Source organism: Hippopotamus amphibius, chromosome 10 (assembly GCF_030028045.1).
Source record: "Hippopotamus amphibius kiboko isolate mHipAmp2 chromosome 10, mHipAmp2.hap2, whole genome shotgun sequence".
Taxonomy (NCBI): Eukaryota; Metazoa; Chordata; class Mammalia; order Artiodactyla; family Hippopotamidae; genus Hippopotamus; species Hippopotamus amphibius.
In genome coordinates, this window is record NC_080195.1 from 116198970 (window position 1) to 116214530 (window position 15561).

Consider the following 15561-nt stretch of genomic DNA (forward strand, 5'->3'; position numbering starts at 1 on the left):
CAACCGTGACTGGTCAGTGCAGGGAGGAAGGTGCTGGGCTCCGGCCCACCGTAGTGTCCACCCTGGGATGGGAGGCAGGGCTGGGGGTGGGGCAGGCGACACTCCCTCAGGGATGCCCTCGGCTCAGAGGGTGGGAGGTGCGCCCTTGCGGGGGCCCAGGGGGCCACTCACGTTGTTCCACTGGGACTTGAGCTTCTCCTTCTCGAAGCGCTTGTACTCCCTGAGGTCGCTCAGGTGGGTCAGGACCTTCCAGATGCCCAGCAGCAGGATGCCGACCAGCACAACTCCCGCCACGGTTCCCCCCACAATGGGGGCGACCTCGGGGCCCTGCACACACTCTGTGGCGAGGAAGCGACGCACGGCATCAGGCCGGCCCTGCCCCCAGGCCCATGGGCCCGGCCCCCTGCCCGGGAGGGCGCACAGCTGGACACACAGCCAGGCCCTGAGGTTCCAAGTGAAATCGAGAGGCCCCTTGTTTACAGAGAAGGAAGCGGGGGGGGGGGGGGGGGGGGAGGGGGCAGACTGCCAGTAAGTGACCAGGGCCAGACACCAGCCTCCCGCCTAGGCAGCCAATGACCCAGCGTAACCCATCTGCTCAGCTTAGGGGCGGGGACTCTCCCTGTAAAGGCATGCCCAGGGAAACCAGTGGCCGCAGCCTTGGGAATGAGGGGGTGGGGTCCCAGTGCCCGAGGGGCGGCACCCAGCCTCCTGCTAAGTTTGGGGTGGGGGTGCTCTGGACGGCAGCGTGCCCGCCTCGGCCCCCGAGCAGGGCACAGCGTTCGGTGGGAGCCCCTGTTTGCCAGGCGTGTGGGCACTGCCCCACCCCCGGTCCCCCCATCATCCTGGCCTTTCCAGGGAGCCTCCCTGTCCTCACGGAGGTGGAACAACTTAGCCAAAGCTGCACAAAACCAGACCTGAACCCACACCTGCCCGTTACAACCCCAGGGAGAGCTGTCCGCACCAGCAGGCTGGGCTCCGCCGCCTGGGGGTCCTGTCGTGGGGAGGCGGAGCTGGGAGTGGGTCTCGGTCCTGCCAGGGCCCTGGACGGACTCCTGTCCCATGTCTGCTGCGGTCACCCTAGAGGCCAGCCTCGCAGCCCGAGCCCAGCCCTGCAGCCTCTCTGAGCAGTAAAGGAGCGGGGGTACCGAGAGCTGGCGAGGCCACACGTCTCCAGGTGCTGCTACTCGAACCCTTAAACCCATCCCCTTGCGGGGCTGTTGCTCTGAGTCCCCAAGTCTCAGACACATTCTGTGACTGTCACTCACCATACCTCCCCGAAACTGACCTACCCTCCGTCCCCACTTGTCACCTGTCCCTCCTGATCTGGCCCAGAGCTCCATGCAAGGACGGGCTCTGTCCACGCCGCCCCAGGATCCCAACCAGCCCTGCTCAGTGCCTGGACTGTGCGGCGGCTTGTGAAAGCACTGCTCCCGCCCCTGAGAGCCGCCTGGTGTGTCTGGGAAGAGACCGAAGGCCCCCCCACACCCACGGGACCCACAGGGCCCCAGTAAGCACACAGCGCAGCTCCTACGGCCCTCTCGGCCCCTGGTCTCAGCTGTAGGTGTCCCCCTCAGGGAGACCTTCTGACCTCTAACCTTAGAGACGCGCCCCGCGGGTGTCTTTGCCCCTGGGAACCCGCGTGTGGCCCCACCCCCGTCAGAGGAGCCTGTGCAGGCAGGGCGGCCTCTGGGGCCTCGGAGCCCGCTCGGCGCGCCCCTCCAGGGTAGGGGCCGGACGCGGGTCTGGCGGTCCCCGTCCCCCCAACCTTCCAGGGCCCTCGGGCCCTGCGCTCCGGGCCGTGCCCCCGCGGGACGGCCGGCCGCCCCGGAGCTGGGCGCACGGCGGGTGGGCTGCGCGGCCGGAGGCGGGGGGCGCGCGGGACCCGGGCCCGCCCCGCCCGCCGGGCTCACCGCGCGTGTCGTCCACGTGCACGTCGTATCTGTCCCGCCCGTCGCGCTGCACCAGCGTGTAGTTCATCCAGCAGCCCTCGGAGTCGCGCTCCTTGCACTTGCGGCCGGACGGCAGGCTGGCCAGCAGCTTGGTCTCCCCGCACGCAGCGCTGCAGTTCTCGGCCAAGGGCCCCGTGCCGAACTTCAGGCACTCGGCGCAGGCGCTGCGGGGGAGCGGCGGCGTGAGCGCGGGGTGCGGGGGGCGCGGGGGACGCGGGGCGTGGGGGCACGGGGCCGGCGGGGCCGGCGGGGCGCTGGGCGGCGGGACACTCACGCGTAGCGGGCGCAGGGCACGGGGCAGCCGGGGCAGAGGACGCACAGGGGCGGCTGGTAGCCGGGGTCGCACTGGCACACGTTGCAGCGGCACCGGCCGCGGCCGCTGCAGGCGACGCCGTCCAGGTTGAGGCAGCCCGTCGTGGACTTGACACACTGGCACGCCGAGCCCTCGAAGTCCTTCTCGCAACGGCAGGTGCCGCAGAAGCAGAGCCCCCGAGCTGGAAGGCAGGACCGCGTCGGTCTCGGCCCCGCTCGGCCCCCGCCGCCCTCCCCCCGGCCTGAGCCCCGGCGGCGCAGGGTCCCCCCAGCTCACCCTTGCCCCCGCAGACTTGGCCGTCGTAGCGCTCGCAGTTGACGTTGTCGCACTCGCAGAACTGGCCGTAGATCTCCTTGTTGGGCACGTCGCTCGTGTGGCACACGCACTGGCCGCAGATGCAGTCCCCCAGCCCCGAGCAGAGGATGGAGCTGTTGTCCTTCCGGCAGCTCCCCTCCAGCTCCTGGCTGCTGCGGCCCTGCGTCTGGCACTCGCAGTTCTTCCCGATGTAGCCGGCGTCGCACCTGCAGGGGGACGTAGGTCAGGGCCCTCCCGCGCCGGCCCCGCCGTGGGGCACCTGCGGCGGGAGCGGGCGGCGGCCTCACCTGCACACCCCGCACTCCATGGAGCCCTTGTTGCCGCACAGGCTGCGACCCTGGCTGGTGTCCCGGCACCGGCACTCGCACTGGGGCAGGACCCGCACAGTCACCGTGTCGGTGAAGCCCAGGGCCCGGATGAGGAATGACTGCTCCTGGATGCACTCCGAGGCTGTGACCTTCACCTGGAAGGTGATCTGTGTGGGAAGACAGGGCTCCGGTGAGCACTGGACACTGGGGGCTCCCGTGTCCTCCCTGGGCAGCGTGGACAAGGGCATGGCCTAGCAGGGGGAGGGCCAGCGTCCTGGACTCCCAGGCAGGGAGGGCACCGCCTCTGCGGGGCCCCAGGAGCCAGTGCATCGTGGCGGCGGAGGGGTGGACACGGACAGGCCAGGTGGCTCCAGGACTCGGGAGGAGAGATGAGGGAAGAGAGGATGAGAGTTGGAAACTCAGAGTCAGAGATGCTGGAACATTCCCCCCTCCCCAGCTCCCCTTCCCCACTATCCTCTGGTGGCCTGGACTCGGGTGGGGAGTGTCTTTAGAATACTATTAATCACACATCCCTTTAAAAGAATTTTAGAGTGACTTTGTAAATGATATATATTTTCTCCATGTAGTTTGTCCTGAAGCCTGGAGGCCAAGATGCCAAAATTGCACAGGAAGTCCTAGGTTCTGCACGTGGGGCTGTATTCTGATCCTGAGTGCCCGTGGGGAGCCGAGGGGGCAGGACAGAGCCCCCGCCACCCACACGGCACTGCTGCTCAGCCTGCACCGAGCTTCGAGGAGCACCGCGCGTCCCCCGCAAGCCTCACTGCAAATCAAGGGGAGCAAATCTGCACCCGGTACGTTAGGACAGAGCAGAAACTTCACGGAAGGAATCAGTCAGTCACAAGACCAAAGACGTTCCTGTGTGCATCGCCCTGTGTGGGGGAGATGTTTCAGGAAAAGTCACACACATTTAGTGAGTCACATTGTTGAAAGAATTCTGATGTCATTTAGAAATAAAAGTATTTTGCTGAATAGTCATTCACAGCTGGCGAAAGGAAAAGGTTAATCGTTCTGGTCACGACAAAGTTAAAATATTAGGGAAATAACTCAAAGCCTATTTCTAATCATCTGTGTGGCCCCTGCTTTAATGTCTTTGTCAAAAAACAGAAACACAGGGCTTCCTAGGTGGCGCAGTGGTTAAGAATCCGCCTGCCAATGCAGGGGACACAGGTTCGAGCCCTGCTCTGGGAAGACTCCACATGCCACGGTGCAGCTAAGCCCGTGCACCACAACTATTGAGCCTGTGCTCTAGAGCCCGTGAGCCACAATTGTTGAGCCCATGTGCCACAACTATTGAAAACCACGTGCCTAGGGCCCGTGCTCCACAAGAGAAGCCACTACAATGAGGAGCCTGCGCACCACTATGAAGAGGAGCCCCCACTCTCAGCAACTAGAGAAAGCCCGTGTGCAGCAACGAAGACCCAATGCAGCCAATAAATAAATAAAATAAATAAATAAATTAAAAAAAAAAAAAACAGAAACACAAACATCAAGACAATCAAACCAAAGCAGGTGCCCATTGTAGGAGGAAGGCCCTGCTTAGGCGGGTGGCGCTGGGCCCAGTGTGCCCCCAGGGGGCGCTGCCGCCCTCCCCGGGGGGTTGGGGGGAGCGCGTACCAGGCCGCACACAGCGTTTGGGGATTTCAGGGGGAAGGAACCGGACCCCCTGTGGACTGGTCCCCGTGAAGCCATTTGGCGGGGGGCGCCCCGCTTGCTCTCCCTGGGGGAGCCTCACCGGGACGCTGATCTGGACGCCGTCACAGTCCCCTCTGGGGTGGTCCACCTTGGAGACCCCGTGACTGCAGAAGGAGTCGTAGGTGACCTTCAGGGTGTCCGGGAGGGCGCTGTGATCCAGAAAGACTCTGGAGGACAGTTTCTGCGGGCAGAGAGTGGCGCCATCAGGCTCCCCCAGCCCCTCCCGGCCCGTCCCGGACCACGGCTGGCATGCCTCTCATCCCCTCCCCGCACCCGTGCGTCCACGGGGAGCTCTGCGGCTGCCGGGTCCTGCGCCCCATGCAGCCGGGGGCAGGGTTACCCATGCCACACCCCCCCCAAGACAGGCCAGTGGAGGGCAAGGACGTGGAGACAGGGCACGGCCCCACGGGAACGGGAGCTCGACCGTCCACGCACCACGGAAACCCCAGTGCCTGGCACAGGGTGAGAGCTGGGAAAACTGTTAAGTGAGTGAGAGAGAGCAAGACAGACAGGTAGACAGAGACAGACGGAGACAGGAAGAGAGACAGAGACAGAGGCAGAGAGAGCCAGAGCTAGGGAGACACAGAGAGGGGAACGAGCCACTGGCCGTGGCGTCTTCAGGACGAAGACAGAACCCCCCACGGGCAGCATCTGGAGCTCAGGTGGGCCTGCGGTGGGGCCGGGGCCGGGGCTCCAACAGGCGCGAGCGGCAGGCGGAGCTTCCTCCACGGGGCCCGGACTCAACGCAGCGTCCTCAGCGCCCGTCGGGTGCTCCCGGCAAGGAGCGGGCCCTTCGGCTGGGAGAGGGCGTGGGGCTCGTGTCCCGGGGAAGGCACAGGAGGGCCTGGGGCGCCTACCACGCCATCAACAAGGGAGGACACGGCCGCCCGGGGAAAGCGCCGGAGGGTGGCCCACACGAGGCAGGGGGCTCTCCTCTCCAGACCACCCTCCCCCTGACCTGCGCGGGGACCACATCTCTGCTGACTGCTAGGCAGACTCACGTTGTAGGCATTCTTGATAAGCTGAACCACGTTGCTGGAATCTTCCCGCAGCTCCCCGACTGCAGACTTGGGGATGATCTCCGTGAGTTTCTGTCAGGGGAGAAGACAGGTGGTCGTGGCCAGAACCCTGCAGCCAAGGACACCTTGGCGTCCACCCAGTTTTGTGGTGACACCCCGGAGGGTTTCCTCCTTGCTTGTGAGACGGCTCAGACAAGCCCCCATGCAATTTCTCACTGTATTTAGTTAAGACGGCACGGGGTCAGGGTTGTGCAGGCAAACATGTAACAACTGGCTCTCAGGAAGAAAAACGCCCTGAATCGCAGCATTTGTCGATTCCCTCGGTATAAATACGCCACCCTGATTGACTGCAAGCTGGTGAAGGCAGCTGGGAGGACGTGCCTCCCCACGGTGAGAGGCCACCCCACCACGCAGACGCAAAGGCACAAGCAACCCGAGGGCACAAGTAGTCATACAACGTGGCATCAAATCAGGAAGCGATGCGCTCTGAGCGTGTGAGTGACCTGACTCCTTTAATTTTCATAATGGCTCTTAAACAACATGTGACGACTGGCTCCGGCAGGCGGGGCCCGCTGGTCTAACGACACCCCTGGGTGGGCAGGCCAGAGCCCTGGGTCACGTGGACACGTCTGGGGCAGCTTCCGGGGGACGTCTGTGCCTCCCGCCCCCTCAGCTTAGCCCATCTTCCACAGGAAATTGCTGCATGATGTTACCTTGCGGGACGGAGGGTAGGTCCCGTTCCTGCCACAAAGCCCTGCTGTGATGCCCCAGAATGGAGTGCAGTCCCCTCCACGAGCTCACGAGAACACACAGCCGACCACCGCCCTCTCTGGCCTCCTCCACCCTCTCCCCTCTGCCCCAGCCTCAGGACCCCGCCAGGGCCCGGGAAGCCCTCCCAGCCACCTGTTCTCCACTCGGTGCAGAAACACGTACCGGGAAGAGTCCAGCGTAAGCTGCCCGTACAGACCCTTGGCCTCCTTGACTCCCTCAGGTGCCCTGGGAGCGGGGGTCGGGAGGCGAAGGCTCGGAAAGGCCTGTGACCTGCTCGGAGCCTCGTCCTTGCTGTCGGGCAGCCTGTCTGGGGTCCGGGTTTCCCATCTCCAGCTTCTACCCCATCACCACACTGCCTTCCGGGACATGACTCCTGCTCCTAATAGCGCCGGGTGAGGAGGGGCCCGGCATGTCCTAGGACATGGTCGGGCACACACGGTGGCTGTGAGGTCCTGACCTGCCAGCGCTCAGGCCGCTTGTGGGGGAGGGGGACTCTCCGTGGCACCCGGCCACCAGCCCTGCACTGTCCCTGCGGCTTGGCCAGCTTCCACTGCCCGCCGCCGGGCGTCTCCTGGATACCTGCCCCTCCTCCCTCGGCATCCCCTGCATCCTGTCCCCGAGGGGCCCAGGAACACTGACGGCAGGCTCGGCAGGTCCCACCGGCAAGCCCCACACAGGCGCAGCAGGAAGGGGACCAGGACTTAGGGAGGCAGAGGGGCCGGGAGGCGCTCCCAGAGCATCGCAGCTGGAGAGGCCACCACGCTGAGCCCAGCGGACGACAGCACAGCAAGTAAAACAGCCCCCAGTGACCAGGAGAAGGGCGGAGGGACAAGTTTCATGCCACAGAAGAATTTAGTAAGAACAGTAATTCAGAAAAGTCAGGACAGACCCAGGGCCCCTGCATGGGGAAGGAAGTGCTGCTACAGCTGCCGTGGCGGGGGGTGGGGGGGGGCCTGCCGGCTACAGGAGTGTCTTCCTCGAGACATGAGCTGTGTGCTGGGGGTTCTGGAATCCTCCTGGGTACACCTCCTGTGAGCAGCACTGAGTTGCAAACATGTGTGGACACAAAACAAGGAAATTTCCCAGACATGAAGAAGAGGTTCTGCACACCCAAAGGGTTTACTGTGTTGTAGCACATCCACAATTACTGAAGCGAAAGGCCTTGTCCGTGTCACATGGCCTAAAGAGGCCTCAGCAGCAGCACGCACTCCCCAAACCCTGGGCCGCCCGCGTGGCCACAGCGCACACCCTCAGCGAGAAAGCAGAGCTCAGGCTGCGGTCACCTGGATTTTGTCACCCTTCCGCTGCAACGCCTCATCCTGCCAGATTGCTCAAGCCCACTTACCTCGTACGTTTTCACCATTCTCTTGGTCACGGCAAAGATGGGCTGGATATTGTTTTCGGCCAGTTTGTGTGCCAGCTGGCCCACCGATGGGTAGTCCTAGAGAGGGGACCCCCGGTCAGATGGCCCCCAAGGCTGGGGACCAGCCGTCCAGGATGCCTGTCCGCTCCCATCGGTGGAAGTGACCGCCCAGGGCGCAGAGGCTCCGCCTGCCTGGTGCTGCGCTGGGGCCGTTCCCAGCCATGTTTGCAAACGCGTAAGATAATGGGATGAGGAGCGAAACGGACAGTATTGAAACACATTCAAGAAAATACTAAACGTTGCGATGTGCTTCCGGATCAATGCACTAAAAAAGAAATCCAGTGGCAAGTAACCACTCGCAGACACTCAAAGGGGAGAAGACTGAAGAGCATTCTGTGGTGTCTGTGCCGTGGGAAATGCCTCCGGCTTCTCCTGGGCGCGGACTCTCACACGCTGCCCCCAGCGCAGTGGCGCCTATTTTCACAACCGAATGACGCGCAGTTTCAGAGAGAGGTTCACCAGGGCCTCAGACGTCACCTCTCTCCTGTGCCAGTCGGTGGGCCTCTGAGAGCTGCCATCAACCCCTGCCTCGCGTCTGCACGCTGCAGGCGGGGGACCCCGAGGGCCCCACCTCCAAAGCCCTCTGCGGTGCCTGGCACTTACGATGTCAAGGGTACCGAGCCTCGTTTCACAGCAGCCCCAGATCAGAGAATCCTGAGCCCTCGGTGCTATTAAAGCGCCTCCCCCGGGGCGAGGGCCCCTTCCCGCCCCGCTGGACCCTGGGCTGGGAGGGAGGCCGCCTCCCCGCTCCCCTGGGGCAGAGCCACAGACATCCACCCCCCGCCCCACACCGCACTCACAAATGCGTTGCTGCTTTTGTACATGTTGTCCTCCAGGTGGCAGCGCCCGTCGTTGGGGGTCAGGATGGCGCCCAGCTTCCCGTCGCCCGCGATGTGGAAGCCGTCGTCCGTGGCGAACACCAGCAGCCTGGTGACGTTGCGCCAGCCGATTTCCTCCTGACAAGGAGACGGGGGGGGGCTGACCTGCCTCGGCTTCCCCGGCGGGGCCCCCTCAGGCTGGAGGAGCCAGGGCAGAGCTGGCTGTGTGCCCCCCAATCCCGGGCTTTCCGGGGAGCAGGAGGGCCAGAGACAGACCCAGTGGCTCCACCCGGGGTGCCGTGTCTGGTCCGGATTCCAGCGCCCAGGGGATCCCGGGAAGTGTCTGCGGGGTGACACCCTCCCAAACGCCTAAGAGAATGTGTGGGACACTGAGGGGACAGGAGTGCATGTTTACATTTGAACACTGCATCCTCTGTGGCCCAGTCAGCGCAGACCTGGGACCACCTCCTAAGGGGATACTCCCAAAGAGGGAAAAGTACTTAGAAGTGTTTATCTCAGCAGAGAGGCACTGCAAACGCAGAGGAAAGAACCCACGGACACTGTGACGAGGGGTGATGGGGGCGGGCACGTTGACAGCATGCACTGTGGACGGTGACATCACACAGACGTGAAACCGTGTCTGTGATGCAGGATGGTGTGCCCAGGGACCGGGGGGCTGGAGGCCTGGGATCTGGTCTGTGGGGGGCAGGACCGTGTGGCTGAACACAGGGTCGACGTGTTGTGACGTTTACATCACAAATACAGCGGCGGTGGGACAGGACCACGTGGCGAGGGCTCAAGGGCGCAGCAGACGGCCGGCACCGACACTTAAGCCACGTAACCGTGGGGGAGCCTGGCCAGGACACCCCCTGTTCCTTGAGGGGCCCTGGAAGTAGGGGTGATCCCACGGCAGGAACCACCAGGGTTGGGCGGCTCAGGGGTCTTGCTTTACAGGACCATTTCCTTGTACTTAGGCTTTAGAAAATTTGCACGGGTTGCCAGCTCATAGTGGAATCTGTGGGTACCGGGACGGAGGCCCCCAGGTCTGGAGAAATCGGGGCCGGCCGGGGCGGGCCAGGGCCTCACCGGGCACGCGGCGACCTGCATCATGGCGTCCAGCCCGCCCTCGGGGGCGTCCAGGTTTCCCGAGATCAGCTGCTTGCCGACCTCCCTCTGGAACTGATTGGAGTTGTCTGTGAGTTTCAGCACGTGCCTGAAGGCGAACGGGGCCTGGCACTCCTTCTCCTTGTTGGGGCACGGGTTCCGCAGCTTCTCGGGGTGCGTGTTGACGAAGGGGAGCACCGTCTTGTCCACGAAAGACCCAAAGCCTGGGGGGGGGGCCGGGCAGGCCGTCAGCCCCGGCTCCCCCGCCTCGCCCCAGGGCGGGCGGAGGAAGCAGGGTGGCACGTGGCGGGGGGTGTGCACCCAGGGGCACTAGGTCTGGAGCCCGGGGGCCCCGCCCTCCGGACGCAGGGGCGCAGACGCGCCCAGGGTGGGGGGCTGGGGGGGGCGTGTGGGCAGCAGGCTGGCTGGGGCGCCGGGGAGGATGGAGCAGGCGCCCTCACCGATGCGGCCCGACTCGGTGATCTCATTGAGGGCTCGGAGCAGGTCACCCCCCAGCTTCTTGACATTGATGAGGTCGTCCAGCATGGAGTAGGAGAGGTCCATCAGGTAGTAGAGGTCGATGGGGTAGCCTTTGGCCCGACGGAAGGTCACGTTGAACGCCGCCGCCTGACCTGCCGGGTTCGGGATTCGGGAGAGAGTGAGGGCATGCCACCTGGGGGGGGGGGCCCGGGGGCACTGACACCCCCTGCAGGTCTCGGGACCCTCAGGACCCCCCACTCTCTGAGGCCCGCGGATATGATGCAGGGCGCCTACTCAGATTCAAATTTCAGATAAAGAGCACGTTCCCACATAGAAGACCGTCTGGGCACAATGGTGCTGAAACGTGCTCACTGCTCCTCCTGCATCACTGAAATCCAGATCCCCCCGGATCCCCTCGGCAAGGCCGTCTCCACCACCAGCCACCAAACACATCCGTCCCATCCCAGAAAGGGCGCCCTGGCCATCCCGGGACACCTCTTTCCTTAGTCACACCCCCCCACCCCCCGCCCGCTTCTGGTCTTTGCCGTCTTAGTCACCATCGGTTCACGTAATTACTTGTCTCTCTGCCAATACAGTCAGCCCGTGTCCCCGGCTCCCAGGACGGTGCCTGGCGCACAGCCGGCGCTCGACAGAGGTGTGAGGAATCGAGCTCCGCGTCGAGTCCCCTCTGCCTGCCCACCTTCCAGCGTCCGCTCCCGCGTGCGGCCACCCCAGCCCTGCCCGGGCCCCCCTGCCACGCCGCCTTCCTGAAGGGCGGTTCTCAGAGCACTCACAGGGAGCTGAGTCCTAAAACTGGGTCTGTGTCCAGGTCAGTTGGGCAACACTGATTTAAATGGTTACTGGGGGTTCTTAGGCTACAGGACTAATCAGAGCCTTTACTCTGCCAAGAGTGCCTGGTCTTCTGAGAGTGGGAGAGATGAGTGTTTTCCAGATGGTTTGTTCTCCCTTTTAAAAAGAACACAGAACTCAGGGCCAAAAGAGAGACCAGGCACCAGCCACCGAGGGGGGTCTTGGGGGCATCCTTCCAGGGGCAGAGAGAAGAGCTCAGACTGGCTCCCAGCAGTCCCAGGGCCTCACCCGGCCCCCCTGGCCGTCTGACCTGGACACAGGGATACACGGCCATCAGGGGCCGGCTTGCCCCGGCGGAGGCCCAGCCTACCTGGTCTCAGGTAGAGCGTCACCTTCTGTGGGGACAGCTGCTTCTGGCCCCCCGCCCCGTCCTCCTGGGTGGTGGCGTGGCTCCTGGGGTCCATGATGTCATCCGCGGCACAGCCCTTGGAGATCAGCTGCTCCCGCGTGTCACAGCGCACGGAGTCGGGCTCCCCTTGCCCGGAGAAGTTCTGCAGGGAGTCAGAGGTCAGGGGTCGGGGCAGAGAAACTATGAGAGCCCACCCTGCGGGTGCTGTGTGAGGCTGAGCCCCTCATCTGCGCTGGATTCAGGACAGGAGTCCCGGTGGGGGTGGGGGCTGGGTGGTCAGGAAACACCGCATCCCGCGTCCCAGGAGAGCCTGGGCACGGCAGGTTTCTCCCCACAGCCTCCAGCAGCAGAAGCGACGTGGGAACCGACGTCTCCAGCCTCAGGCGGGCCCCCGGGACCCTCCGCGGCCCACGGAGCCTCTGGCCCAGGGTGTTCAAGCGCCTGGTCGGCAGCACCCTGTCGGAGGGAGCGGCTCCCTCCCAGGGGAAGGCGGGCGTCCCCTCCTGGGCCACGTGGTAGCCTCAGGCCCCCCGGGGACCGGGATACAGGCCAGGGCTCTGGGCCAGGCAGTGTAGAAGGAAACGGGCCAGAGCGGAGTGCGGGGGTCCTGGGTCCAGGGCACTTTCCTGGCGACCACTTTGCCCCATGAAGGCCCCCTGGACGCGGATACGGCAGGGACAGAGAAGCGGCCAACTCGGTGGGCCCTCCGACAACAGGAGCCTAGGGAAGAATAATATCCAGTGGAGGCCGAGGGCCCGGCAGGTGCAGGGGGCGTGGCCGGTGTACGGGGCGGGGCTAGCAGAGGGGCGGTGCTTCCCCAGCTGCCTCCGCATTGGCTTCACTTCTGGAACCCGGTTAATGCTTTAAGTACTCGAGAAATAAAACTAACAGGAATGAACGTGATACATCATATCAACAAATTGAAGGATAAAAACCATATGATCATCTCAACAGATGCAGAAAAAGCTTTTGACAAAGTTCAACATCCATTTATGATAAAAGCTCTCCAGAAAATGGGCATAGAAGGAAATTACCTCAGCATAATAAAAGCCATATATGAAAAACCAAAAGCCAACATCATTCTCAATGGGGAAAAACTGGAAGAATTCCCTCTAAGAACAGGAACAAGACAAGGGTGTCCACTCTCACCATTATTATTCAACATAGTTTTGGAAGTTTTAGCCACAGCAATCAGAGAAGAGAAAGAAATAAAAGGAACCCAAATTGGAAAAGAAGAAGTAAAATGGTCACTCTTTGCAGATGACATGATATTATATATTGAAAACCCTAAAGACTCTACCAGAAAACTGCTAGCACTCATTGATGAGTTTAGTAAAGTAGCAGGATACAAAATTAATGCACAGAAATCTCTTGCATGCCTATACACTAACAACGGAAGAGCAGAAAGAGAAATTAAGGAAACTCTCCCATTCACCATTGCAACCAAAAGAATAAAATACCTAGGAATAAACCTGCCTAAGGAGGCAAAAGATCTGTATGCAGAAAACTTTGAGACATTGATGAAAGAAATCAAAGACGACACAAACAGATGGAGGGACATACCATGTTCCTGGATTGGAAGAATCAACATAGCGAAGATGACTGTACTACCCAAAGCAACTTACAGATTCAATGCAATCCCGATCAAATTACCAATGGCATTTTTCACAGAACTAAAGCAAGAAATCTTACAATTTGTATGGAAATGCAAAAGACCCCGAATAGCCAAAGCAATCTTGAGAAGGAAAAATGGAGTTGGAGGAATCAGGCTTCCTGACTTCAAACTATACTACAAGGCCATAGTGATCAAGACAGTATGGTACTGGCACAAAAATAGAAAGGAAGATCAATGGAATAGAATAGAGAACTCAGAAGTAAGCCCAAACACATATGGGCACCTTATCTTTGACCAAGGAGGCAAGAGTATACAATGGAAAAAAGACAGCCTCTTCAATAAGTGGTGCTGGGAAAATTGGACAGCAACATGTAAAAGAATGAAATTAGAACACGTCCTAACACCATACACAAAAATAAACTCCAAATGGATTAAAGACCTACATGTAAGGCCAGACACTATCAAACTCCTAGAGGAAAACATAGGCAGAACACTCTATGACATACATCAAAGCAACATCCTTTTTGACCCACCTCCTAGAATCATGGAAATAAAATCAAGAATAAACAAATGGGACCTCATGAAACTTAAAAGCTTTTGCACAGCGAAAGAAACCATAAACAAGACTAATAGGCAACCCTCAGAATGGGAAAAAATAATTGCCTATGAAACAACGGACAAAGGATTAACCTCCAAAATATACAAGCAGCTCATGAAGCTTAATACCAAAAAAGCAAATAACCCAATCCACAAATGAGCAGAAGACCTAAATAGACATTTCTCCAAAGAAGACATACAGATGGCCAACAAACACATGAAAAGATGCTCAACATCACTCATCATCAGAGAAATGCAAGTCAAAGCCACAATGAGGTATCACCTCACACCGGTCAGAATGGCCATCATCACAAAATCTGGAAACAACAAATGTTGGAGAGGGTTTGGAGAAAAGGGATCTCTCCTGCACTGTTGGTGGGAATGTAAGTTGGTATAGACACTATGGAAAACAATTTGGAGGTTCCTTAAAAAACTACAAATAGAACTACCATATGATCCAGTAATCCCACTCCTGGGCATATACCCAAAGAAAACCATAATCCCAAAAGAAACTTGTACCATAATGTTTATTGCAGCACTATTTACAATAGCCAGGACATGGAAGCAACCTAAATGCCCATCAACAAATGAATGGATAAAGAAGATGTGGCATATATATACAATGGAATATTACTCAGCTATAAAAATGGATGAGATGGAGCTCTATGTAATGAGGTGGATAGAGCTAGAGTCTGTCATACAGAGTGAAGTAAGTCAGAAAGAGAAAGACAAATACTGTATGCTAACTCACACATACGGAATCTAAAAATGGTACTGATGAACTCAGTGACAAGAACAAGGACGCAGGTGCAGAGAATGGACTGGAGAACTCAAGGTTTGGGAGGGGGCGGGGAGTGAAGGGGAAGCTGAGATGAAGCGAGAGAGTAGCGCAGACATATATATACTACCAACTGTAAAATAGATAGCCAGTGGGAAGTTGTTGTATAACAAAGGGAGTCCAACTCGAGGATGGAAGATGCCTTAGAGGACTGGGGCTGGGGGGGGGGGGGGACTCGAGGAGGGGGGAGTCAAGGAAGGGAGGGAATACGGGGATATGTGTATAAAAACAGATGATCGAACTTGGTGTACCCCCAAAAAAATAATAAAAAAAATATAGGGAAAAAAAAAAAGAAAGGATGAGAGCTGGGGGGGAGTGGATGTGGCTGTAAAAGGGCAACATGAAGGATCCTTGGAAATGTTCTGTATCTTAAATATATTATATATAATATATATTATATATCTATCTTGAAAAAAAAAAAAAAAACTAACAGGAATGGAGAGGGAAGAAACCCTTAAAAGGGAATCCACTTGGAAACAATGGAATCTGACTGCATTTCAAATGCATATGATAAGCTCAGGAAAGGGAAGGGAGAAACCCAACCTGGAGAGGCGCTTTTCAAGCCCAGACCGTGACTGCACCCCAACAAGAGAAGACGGACCACACCCAAGTTCCCCTTAAACGGTGTGGGCAGCAACTCTGTAACCATGTTCTGTAAATCAGAGGATTAAGAAAATGGGGAAATGTATTGCGGATGTTGCGAGGCCAGCTTCTCATGAAGGGGAACCACCAGCTCTCAGATAAATGTCTGATTCCTCGGTGGGGGCCAGGAAAGTGCAGAGGGGACCGGAGCGGCTGCGGATCCCAGAGAGTAAGAGAGCTCAGGGAGTGACGCTGGGGCGTGCCGACAAGACGCGACCAGCCTGGGGGCTTCCAAAGGCCAGGTGGGGAAGAGTTCGAGTTTCAGAATGACGAAGTGAAAGTGACAGCGTATAAGCTACTGGATACAATAAACCTCTATGGGTCCCCACTGATGAGAGAGACAGAGAGAGGGAGGCTGGGGGAAGGAAAAACGGCTCCTTACGTGAGAAGCCCTTAGAAGGAGTGACGAACAAGAATGTCACCATTCTGCACGCATC

The 15561-nt window shown here is 59.5% G+C and overlaps 1 protein-coding gene across 2 annotated transcripts in view; it reads right to left on the reverse strand.

Annotated features, from left to right (window-relative positions):
• Nucleotides 1–15561, reverse strand: part of ITGB2 (integrin subunit beta 2) — a 29605-nt gene that overhangs the window by 1620 nt on the left and 12424 nt on the right. For both annotated transcript variants that reach the window (XM_057697550.1, XM_057697551.1), the window contains exons 4-15: nucleotides 11394–11574; nucleotides 10195–10365; nucleotides 9716–9957; nucleotides 8612–8767; nucleotides 7734–7829; nucleotides 5600–5689; nucleotides 4639–4779; nucleotides 2865–3052; nucleotides 2539–2783; nucleotides 2224–2443; nucleotides 1911–2113; nucleotides 172–338 (exon numbers count right to left, since the gene is read on the reverse strand). In XM_057697550.1, coding sequence (XP_057553533.1) covers nucleotides 172–338; nucleotides 1911–2113; nucleotides 2224–2443; nucleotides 2539–2783; nucleotides 2865–3052; nucleotides 4639–4779; nucleotides 5600–5689; nucleotides 7734–7829; nucleotides 8612–8767; nucleotides 9716–9957; nucleotides 10195–10365; nucleotides 11394–11574 — 2100 coding nt within the window. The remainder of the gene's footprint in view (nucleotides 1–171; nucleotides 339–1910; nucleotides 2114–2223; nucleotides 2444–2538; nucleotides 2784–2864; nucleotides 3053–4638; nucleotides 4780–5599; nucleotides 5690–7733; nucleotides 7830–8611; nucleotides 8768–9715; nucleotides 9958–10194; nucleotides 10366–11393; nucleotides 11575–15561) is intronic.